The sequence below is a fragment of the Erithacus rubecula genome (genome assembly GCF_903797595.1).
Source record: "Erithacus rubecula genome assembly, chromosome: 3".
NCBI classification, from domain to species: Eukaryota; Metazoa; Chordata; class Aves; order Passeriformes; family Muscicapidae; genus Erithacus; species Erithacus rubecula.
In genome coordinates, this window is record NC_136689.1 from 38472185 (window position 1) to 38483465 (window position 11281).

An 11281-nucleotide genomic window follows, 5' to 3' on the forward strand; every position below is an offset into this window, starting at 1 on the left:
ATATGCAGTATCAAGCATTTTTAATATCATAATTGCAATTGTAAAACTCACCACTGTATAGAAAACAAACTACCACGTCCCACCCCTATTTTAAAAAACCCAACAAGAATTACCATAAGTAGCTGTTAAAGGAAGAGGAAAAACAAGACAAGCATACAACTCCTCCTCCTTACTCACAATCTCCAGCTGTTTTCAAATTGGATTTCCTGGGGCTGTTGCTCATCCATTAACCTCAATGTATCTGTCTTCCAACCTTCGTCCAACCTCCCCTTAGGTTCACGTTGTATACATTGTATAGCAAATACAGCTGTGAATCCCTACCCTGAGTTTCTTTTATTTGTTCTGAACTTGGCACCTAAGTCTGATTTGACTGTGTGGCTCCTCTTCCATGTTCACCTACTTTCTCCACAGTTTTATAGAGCCTTACTATAGTACTGTTCCATCATCTCTACTAGGCTGACAAGTCCTAGATTGTTGAATCCTTTATCATCTTTAATTCATATCTCCTTGTTATTCAGTGAATGTTTTCCAATAATAATGTATCTTTTCTAAGATGAGGGGTAGAACATCTAAGAGTATGCAAGGTAGTGGATTTATGCAGTTATGTATCTTTTTCCTATTGTATTTTCTAGTCATCCCAGATGCTCTGATCATCAGTTGCTTTCTGGTTGTAATAACTATCAGGCATTTGTTTCACCTGGCCTTCCAACATTAATATATTGCCACCAATCAGGTTCCTCAAAACAACAAACTTCTAAACACTTATTCATTCTCTTCTGAATGACTGGACCTAAAGTATAAAACTAGCAAAGTTAAAGGATTTCTCTGGATTTTTGATAAACTAAATGGGAGGGAGAGGGGGCAGCATGTGACTGACAGAAGTGCTCCTCCAGAGAGCCACCAGATTCATTACACACAGAAACAACACTGGAGGAGAAATAAAAGAAATTTTTAGGGATCCTTCTGTTTGATTAAACTTCTGTACTTTTAAGCCACAGCAATGAAGCTCTCAAACTTGATCAGCACTTTCTTACAAAGTCCTTTCATCCTATTGAGATGTTTATTTCTGAAAAACTCATGCATATGTAAGGAGTTGCAGCAAGCTTTGCTAGCAGGAAGGTACCCTGAACTGTCAAGAAACACAGAATTAGAAAAGTATTTTTGACAGTAGAGCTTGACTTATGTATGGATTAAGTAGCTCTCTTACATATAAAACCACAAGTTCAATACTGCTATACTATGCAATTGCCCAAAGATCAGCCTGTCCTGCCTTTCTGTAAGCCATTTACTTCATATGTTTTCCCCAGAAGTTCCTTTTTTTCCAGTTCCTACCAACTCTTCTGTCCTCTCACTTTTCTAACCATTTCAACTCAGCTGGAATTACCTCCCAAATGCACTCTAGCACCAAAGCTGGGTATTGCTGTTGCAAGGAAACCAATCTGGACCCCTCCACAGAGCATCTCTCTTCAAAACACCTGTATCAAAAAAAACCATGCAATAATACAGCAGGAGTTTGTCCCAAAAAATCATTTTTCTTATAACAGAACCTAAATGACTTCTGCCAGACCCGATAAATGTGCTCAGGGCACACTGACTTGCATGACATCTGCAATACTACTTACATCTGGATTCACCTGAGGGTAACCATTACCATCTTCCATTGCAACCCTACACTTGAAGCTCAGTTTTTCAACTCCCTCCACACAGCTTAGCATCTCTCTTTACTATATGGGAGTATCCTGCCAGCTAAGAATAGATACCTCATATAGAGAGGAAAGGTAGTTTCAACATGAATGAAACTGATTAAGTACACTGCTCTTATATGAAACATACCTTGAACAAGTTTACATGAACTGGGAATATCTTTCTTGCAGTAGAAGCAGTGACAAGTTGGAGAAATGCTCTAGAATACATCTGCAAAACCTTTTGACGTGAGCATAAGCATTAACATACAAAGATGGTAACATTTGCAAAATTCATGGCCCTTTGAACCACTAAGTTATCGAGCTTCTGTTATAACAAAGGAAAAACACACTGAACATACTGATGTCACAGGAAGCGAGCACTTCATTAGACTGCCAATTTTATCAAATGTGACTCAAGTCTCTCCTTGAAGAGTAACGGAAAGATGATGGAAACTCATGTGTTTTCAATGTTATTTCACGGTCCGTCACAGCATTCTTTGTGCTACACACTACACATCCCTCCTCTTCAGGCACTGGACAAATCCCTGTGCGACACCTTTTTGGAAAAGGCCCTGAAGGAGAACATCAGAGAAAGAGCTCGGAGGCTCATTAACAAAATCCAGACCTTGAGTCATCTGAAGGGAGGGGAAATTACAAGCGTGGAGCCACATGTATTTTTCAGCAGCACAGGAAGGCAACACATGCCCGCTTCACTGAGCCACCCGGCCCGAGAAGGAAACGAACCCAAGCTCCGCAGTTTTACCCATCTCCTCCTCACCGACGCTTCCACTCCCCATGATCACAAACCCGCCGGGGCAGCGCGCCCACCACCCGAGCCGACCCCGCCGCCGTGCAACGCCAGGACAAGGGAAGCTCGCCGCTTGCCATGTGTGCGCACTTCTCCCTCGCCCAGGAACTCGTCAACCGGCGGGGCAGGCAGAAAGGCGAGGCCAGGGGCGGCCGCGCCGCCCACCGCCGCCGGCACCAGCCCCGCGGGGCTCTCACAAAGGAACGGGGGGGTGCACGGGGCAGCCGCGGCCGCCGAGCGCACGGAGCCCGCGGCCGAACAAAAGGCTCCGGCCCCGCCGCCGCCCCCCGGGGATGGCGGGAGGGCCGGGGGGGACACGGCCGCGCGCACGCGGCGGGCACGCGGGGCCGGAGCGGCCGGGACCCCCGCCCGAGGAGCCGCCAACGAGGGCTGGGAGCCACGGCCCGGCCCCCGCCGTGCCCCGGCAGCAGGGCAGCGGGACCACCCCGGCGGGACCCGGGGCGGCGCTGCCCCGCGGCGGCCCCTTTGTGCGTCCCCCACCGCACCGCACCCCCTGTTACCGTGGTGAGCAACGGTCTCATCTGCTCGCCCGCCCGCTCCTCTTCCATCGCGGCCCCGCCGATATCGCCCGGGAGACAGAGCGAGAGAAAAGGGCGCGGAGCGGCAGGCGAACGGCGAGCTGGAACCGGACGCGGGGGCTGCGCTGCCTGGCGGAGGCGGGCGGCGCCGGTGCCCTCAGGACGGGGCGGCCGCGACTGCTCCGCCGCGCCGGGGGCTGAGCCCGGACCGCCTCGGCGGCGCGCCCGCGGCCCCCGCCCCGCGCCGCCGCCCGGGCCAATGGGAGGCGGCGCAGCGCGGCGCGGCCCCGCCCCGCCCGCCGCCGGGGCTGGAGCGGCGCGGGGCGCGGGGGCGGCGCGCGCGGTCCCACGCGGAGCCGCGTGGCGGGCCCGGTCCCCGCGCCGGGAGCAGCGCCGGGGCGGGCGGGCGGCTCCCGGGAGGGCAGCGAGCTCCCCGCGCTGCCGGGGACTGCGCCTGCTTGGCTTGCCTTTCTTTCCTTTTCCTTTTATTCTTTCTTTTTCTCTTTTTTTTTCTTTTTTTTTTTTTCTTTTTTTTTTTTTTTTTTTTTTTTGGACACACTTCGCACTTGCCGTTAACTTCTGCCAGGGTTTTACCACGCAAGCTGAAATTTTCCATGCCAGGTGTCTGCCTCGGGCTGTTTTGGTTTTTTTTTTTTTCTTTTGGGAAAATAATTCAGTCATTTCCAAAAATAATGTTCTTTGCATAAATAGTCCAACAATCCTTTATTGAAAAGGCTGGGGGGGTGGGAGGGAGCAGTGTCAAGGCTGTACTTCTGGCTCCCCCTGTAAAGCTTTGCTCCAGTGAAAGTTTTTAGAAACAGCTGTTAACACTTGTCTAGTAGAGATAATTTTGCCTCGTCTGCCTCTGTAAAAATTGCAATCTCCTTAGGCTCATTCAGTTGTGAAATACCTTGTGCTGATGGGGCTGAACATCCACGTACAGCAGGTGAACCATCTCTTCATGCTTCCTGTTCTTGACTACATGCCCACGTTGCCCTCGGGCTCCTCCTTCCATCTACCCCCACTACACTTTAGGGGGGATCGCATACTTTGCAATTGCTCCTTTTTTTACCCTGACGCTCTGCCTGGCCTGAGGAGAAAAGTCTTTATTTGCCCACATTTCTGACACAAGCTGTCACTGAGGCTCTAACATGGGCACCAGCAGGGCAGAGAGGCCGCGAAACTCCATAAAACACAGGCAATTCAGCCAGTTCCCTGGATCGCTTTAGGGATGCTTTGGGCTTAGCATTTGTTACATGCAGTGTCTGAACTCTGAATGGCAGGAAAGTGGCAGGAAGAAAACAGCAGTGGCTTTGCTGCAGAGGACCAGTCCCAGCTTGGCTTCTGAAAGACAAAGTCTAGAGTCACTTGATAAGAGGCACAGAGGTTTCAGGATCAGGCTGGGATCACAGTGCAAAAGTGAAGGCAGGCTGACTGATGCAGATACAGCACGGTCAAGACAAAGCAATGTGAGGGGATCTCAGCTGGACTGGGTCTCAAACAAGCCCTCTCAAACAGAGACAGAAGAGCTTCTGGTCTTATCAGCAGTTTTGGAAGCAGCAAATGAAAGGAATGTGTGCATCAACAAATGCTGTGCTGAACTAAGAATACTATAAAAGGAGGCTGTGCAGAGCCTGTGGACAAAAATATAAACCTGGCTGTGGAGGGAAAGCAGGCCTCTGGCACTGCCTACCAGCAGGAGGCTCAGCACAGCCTCAAAGCCTGGCTTGCTTTGGAGGCTGGCCACAGGAGAGTGAAAGGCTCCAGACATTTGCCTGAGCCTGGGGAGGAAGAGCTGACTGATGACCAGCAACTCTCTCTATGCTTTTCAGGAAAGGTGCTGGCAGAGCCAAATCAGTCTGCAAAGAAATTAGTTCACCCTTTCTCTGAACAGAAGCAAATGCCCGGGAGGGAACAGCAGGTGCACACACCATTGGATGGCAATGGGCACAGATGCAGTCCTTGCAATCCTGGCCAGAGCTCCTGACCCATACAACGTGGAGGGAGGTTTTAAATGAAAGATTTGGCATGGGCCTGCACCAGGTCACTAAAACCTGCCCTTTGAAGAATGCATCATTAGTGCAAACTACACCTGCCTGGTTGTACTGAGGAGATGAAGTAAGGCAAGCTGTGCGGAACTGATTGAATAGGGAGCAGTCTTAACACATTCTTCAATCAAAGATTATGACCCAGACACGTCTCAGATGAGTTTTAATGGATAATAAAGCACTGTGCACAGCCACCACAAAAATAATAACCTTAATAAAAAGGGCTTTGATACACCTGCAGTATAGTTATACTGCAGTTATAGTTATAATGACCTATTATGTCCTTTCCTCTTCCAGGAACAGTACTGGCAGAGTTTCAGCCCAGAAAGACCATTGAAAATGGTCTTGTACAAAACAGCATGGGTATAACAGGAATGGATTGTAACTTCAGGTCTCACATAATTGGTGCTAAATACGTCTTGGGAGGCAGATTGCAGAGGTCTTCCATTGATATTGGGATGAACACAACCCATCTTCATGAGCACTGAACTTCTCCATTCTCTGGGGATTCAGCCCAGAGAGCAGTAATGTCTAAAACAGGACTTCCCATAATGTGCAGTGAACAACAGTATTTAGTGAGGTTTCTCGGGACAGCAGACAAAGGGTTAGAGTGAGAAAAATGTTTGATCCATCAAAAAGGAGCCTACTGACATGAATGCCAGATAGGTTTTGGCATAAAATGATCCCCCATGATCTCTGAGATGGGATCTCTGACCAGATGCTCTAGCACATTTTTCACTGCCATCTGAGAATACCCAATGGACAAATCAAGGTTCAGCAGGGTAAAAGGGCCCAGCATTCATTCATACTTGCTTTGGCAGTCAGCTGAGAGCAACATCTCCAGGTGAAAACACAGACATTTGCTGAGCTGAAAAACTGACTGCATTCCATCTGGTCACCATATGTATAACTACAGCAGAAAAGGCCAACCTAGCTCCCCCCATGCCATGCTGCCTGAGTGAAAAGAAAGTGATGCTGCTGTTCACAACAAGTTGACCAGAGCTTCAAAACATTCAAAACTTACCAAACCTCCCAGAAGTCATTATCAAAATAGAAGCAGGGCAGCTTTGTGCATATGAATATGAGTGCAGTTGTCACTGATATATCAGGTGATGTATGAAAGGAGATGGGTAGGGCTTGTGTTGCACTGAAGAGGTGCACCATCAGTATCTTTAGTAGATACTGTACCTCATCTACTAAGAGTGGCTGATGGTGCTTTTCCTCCACTCCTCTTCCTCCCTTTCCTTCCCCACCTCTTCCCCAGACACATTCTTGGACACAGATGGAAGCAGCAGAAATTGTTGGATAAGCCAGATCTCTAATGAGGAAATTGCCTGTGTCCTGTCTCCGTAGGACAATGCAATAAGAGTCAGCTTTACACTTTATTCTCCTGCTGTTTAATTTCTTTCCAGCTACCAGGTATTTAAAAGACTCAAAGAAAGGAAGTTAGAGGCTGATAAAAGCACCTTCCACTCAGCCTGAAACCAGCATCAGATCTACTCCAGTCATCAGCTGCTCTGGCAAGTAGGATCTCTGACAGGAAGTTGCCATGGACTTCACAAACAGAATGAAAAGATGATGTTTGATGGGATAACTGGAACAGCCATTACTTCTACCAAAGTAGATTCTTTCTCAAGGCTTTTATCGATTCATACTGGCTGTTCCTATAAGCTGACACAATATTACTAATGAAAACATTGTCAGCTTTAATGGAGCTGAGTACCTGGTGTAGGTAATCACAAGAGGAAGTTATTTTAGCAGCAATAGCACCCCTAAAAATGGTGAAGGAGGAAAATGCCAGGAGTCATTATTCCGTGGTCCTTGTTACCTTTTCTTTCAAGACAAAGCAGACATAATTTCCTCATACTGAGGAGCCATCAATACAAAAATAAGAGGAGGAACTGAGTGGAGAAGATGAGGGATCTGCCCCCACTTCATTAGAGAATCTGATGCTGGCAGAAGCAAACAAAATTAAAGAAATTGCGTGAGGGGGAGAGGGAAGCAGTATGCAAACAACCAGTTCCTATAGCTACACTAAGACAAAGAACATTCAAATAGGAGGAACAATAGTCAAACAAAAGGAATAAGAGCAAAAAGACACAAATACTAGTGCAAACAATCACATGTACAGAAGGAAACACCTGGGTAGGTTGAGAAGACTGGCTCCAAGCAAAGAAGTGGAGTAAACCTGGGGAGAAAATAATCCTGATTTCTCAGTGATCAGAAAGGTAAGTATTGGATGTTAAACAGGGAAAGAAGGGGTGAGGTAACAAACACACAAACTAGAGCTACAAAAGGAAAAAGAGGCATTCTGACCTAATGTTCTTAAAGGAAAGGGTCTAGGGGAGGAGAATTCTCTACTAGGAGGAGTGTAGGAGAAAACTGAAGAGTCTCAACACCCCTGCCAATGTAATTTCTATAGGACATTTGAAAAATTAAACCTTTTTCTATGTGCTCAACTAAATGGTGTATTCTTTACAATGAGTACCTGTTTACCAGGCTCAGACTGAAAAAAAGGCAAAGACATGTGCAAAGGAAGCCAGATGATGCTGCATTTTGAGGACAAGTGTCATACAATACTTAGCATATGAAAAAATTAGCAGTTGAGGTATCTAAAATTAGATACTGAAGATCACTTGAAATTTGACATTGTTTAGCTAGCCAGCTGCAAAAAGATAATCCCCCTTCCCATGCTTGTGAAAGCTATCAAGAAAGTGCTTATGAAAGAAGCAGATATATAAGCTTGAATGTTAGTAAAAAGCAGCAGATTTATAAACTTGAATGTTAGTAAAAAGCTAAAAAGAAAAACAATAGTATCACTCCAGTGCAGTGAATAATAAATAAATATGTCCTAAGTCTGCACAATTAAAATAAAACACTTAGAAGTTGTTCGTTAAGTAAATGCTCTCATATTTTCTATGATGGATGCATATGAATGATCTTGTGAAAAAAAAAATAAAATAAAACCAAAAAAACCTGAAGCAACTATATAAATGAAAACCATCTCATAAGGCACATGAGCAACAGGATCAAATGAAAACTAAGAAAAACCTGCACGTTCTAGCAGATCCTTAACTAAGATTTACAAATGTTGAATGCTCATCTCTGCACTGTTTGTGGGTGTAATATAAAATGCAAAATTGTGACTAAATATTTATTGTAAATTCATATGGTCAAGGATCAAAGTTATTCTTGTTTCTTTCCAGGAGATTTAGTGTACTATGTGGTTTTTAAATGCTTATGAAGAAATAATCAAAGGCTTGATGAGTTCATAATCTAAAGCTAAGAAAAGCAGACTTGAGGACAAGTGCAGCATGTTTGAGGTATACCAAAATTACCAAATTCCAAACTTGAAGAGTAATCAATCTCCTAAAACCATCTCTTCTGTGCTTGTACTCAAAAGAGATTTCAGTATAAACAAAACGATGATGTCACCATCATTAGAGTCACTAGCTTCAACAAGTACAGGTTCAGATGAGTAAAGTAGATTTGAAAGGTATATAGCAAGTCAAGACAGGCTACTTAATGAATAAAATCACTTCCACTTCATTTTGTCTCCTCAATTCTCCTTTTAAAATATTAGTTGTCCTTTTGTTTCTTTATTTCTTCCACGTAGAGAGAAAGAATACACATTTTAAATCAGATGTATGTTTGAGCTGTTACATAGTCCAAAAAGGAGTTTTAGTTTGGGGAAATTTATTTCACTTTGTCTTTAAAAAAAAGAAAAAAAATCTGCTGCTTGATAATTTTGTGGTACAGACCTCTGATAGGAAGAAAATATTTATTAAATTCAGTGTATAGAACCTGGCCAATTTAGAAAGGGCTGTCAGATAGTATGAAAGGTCTCTACACTACCAAGTGTCTTGACTCTGTGTCCATCTATAGATTTTTATCCCTCCTCAGTACTACCCTTAATCATACACAATACCTACCTTGTCCAACTACACTAACACAAATGATAAATTTGAGCATCAATAGTAGCAGTAGCAGACTTCAAAGAAATTTTCAGTTAAATTTCCACATAAGTCACAATTATATGCAGCTGATTTTTAACACCAATTTGTATTTCTTACCCCCTCCAGCTTGTGTGCAATACCTAAAATGTACCCTTGTGTAGAAAAGCAGTGAAATCCATCCTCAGACTTTACCATATGTTTAATGCTCATTGCATTTCAGTGCTAACTTAGCATCACCATGGCCACTTTAGGAGGAGGAGACACCTTGCTGACATTATACCTTCACATAATTTAGCCCTATGGTACCCTATGGTACTTTTTCCCCAGGACAAAGAAAAGGATAGCTGCTTAGCTTAAAAGACAACAGTGGCACAATTTAGGCTGGAAAACATTTCTAGATATCAGAAGAATGAAATCTAGGAAACCCTTTTAGGACAGGTTTAGGGCAACCTTGAGAAAGCTAGAAACTACTTAGTTTAAGATAGACCTTGAAGTAGTAACTAAGGGCTTCAGCATGTAAATGCCTGCAGTAGAAGACTCTTCCAAGAAAAGATTCCAAGAAGTTCTTTCCCATCATGTGGTCTAGCACATTTCATAGCTGCACTTGTTCCTTGTTTTCTACACAGGCTCCCAGTGTATTATCTTAACCTCACCCAAGCAGGTCTTAGCATCACCAAAACAATCAGTATTATTATTATTATAGCCCTACTTAGCCTAAAGTAATGAATTTAACCTTTAACCTGTTCCTCAGCCAAGGAAGAATATTAAAGATTAGTCAACTCATGTAAAAATTTTTCTCATGCACAGGAGGAAGACAGTAAATAAACACCAATGATATTCATATATCCAGGGCTCCAGGTAGGTGAGGTAAATTGTGCAATGTGGGACACCAAATCTCTTTTCTCATAAGGCTTTCCAGTTGATCTATTCTTCCCACACAATTTCTCTTCCATCACACCAGGGAGTTTAACCATACATGTTGTGATAAAAAGCCAAGATCTAAATGAGTTTGGACAACCTCTGGAATCAGTTCCAAAATGTCCAATACACCACATGCTAATTATTTACATATAAAATGCCTTCAGAGTTGGTATTTCTGTTTCAAAATTATGTACCACAAGGTCCTCACCTTGGATCTGGTGACTATACCTTTATAAACAATTGTAACATCATCTTCATTAAACATGATTTTCCTTTTTATTTCAATAATCAGTTGGGATAAGGAAAAAAAAAGCAAAAGCAAAACCAGACACAATAAATTTCTGCAATTGCCACCTGTCCAAATGAAGTATCTTTATGACAAAAAAGTTTTCAATTTGCTATTTGTGGTCATTTTCTGGCCAAGAATATAGCCAAAAAGCATGCCTAATTTCAGATGCTCTTTTTTCATATATAAGATGCTTCAGATCTTGAGAAGTACAGAAAATAGAGCCATAACAAACTCATAGTCTTAGAATATTTAAATAAGCAGTTATAATAAATCAAAGTACAATATTATTTAATAACAGATTGCAACATAAGTGTTTTACTGAATATTATCAGATTTATTAAACATTGCCTGTTTTTTCTCTTACATTAAAATGTAACCTTATATATTTCTATTTTCTCCACGAGAGATAGAAAACCTTTACATTAAAAGGGGAATTAAGCAGTAAGGTACCAGTAAAACAGGAAGGTAATTCTTTCACTCCTGGCCTCCTGGGAGAGAACAGATTTGACTATTGTTCCTAACAGAGCATGGTCAGTATAGTGAAAAATGTGTTTGTGGATGAAGGACACGACTGATGCAAATGAGGCACAGCTTTGTGATATTTTGGGGGGAGGAAGTGGCAGCCTGCTCACCCCCTCACTTAAAGAGAAATACTGCACAGATCATCATCCTCACTATCTCTGGTTTTCTGGCACTCTTAGAGGACCATGGATATATGGAGCATTTATTTACAAGTCAAAGGCACGTCCCACATTTAGTTATGTGGTAATTAAGATGACAGTACTGCTAATGAGCTGTATGTATTCCCTGATGGAAATCAGATTAGGAATTACAGAGATTATACCCTCCCATGAGGAAACTGTTGTCCAAATCCCGTGTGTAAATGTGACTTCTAGAAAGTTCAGATCTCCCATCTCAGAGTTCTAGAGAAAATTACCATTACAACATACTATGTTAAAGATTCTCCACTGAAAGGAAGAACTACCAATGGCAAATATAGGTGCATTATTCAGGAAAGATAGCCATTACAGCATA

At 43.5% G+C, this 11281-nt stretch overlaps 1 protein-coding gene across 12 annotated transcripts in view; it reads right to left on the bottom strand.

Annotated features, from left to right (window-relative positions):
• The window catches only part of SLC4A7 (solute carrier family 4 member 7), a 91211-nt gene extending 87967 nt beyond the window's left edge, over positions 1–3244 (bottom strand). For 8 of the 12 annotated variants that reach the window (XM_079301423.1, XM_079301434.1, XM_079301421.1 and 5 more), the window contains exon 1: positions 2493–2583. In XM_079301423.1, coding sequence (XP_079157549.1) covers positions 2493–2573 — 81 coding nt within the window. In that variant the 5' untranslated portion in view covers positions 2574–2583. Of the gene's footprint in view, positions 1–2492; positions 2584–3014 lie in introns of those variants that run through there. The other 4 variants (XM_079301425.1, XM_079301430.1, XM_079301427.1 and 1 more) reach the window with 3 other exon arrangements.
• Positions 3245–11281: the final 8037 nt, after the last annotated feature.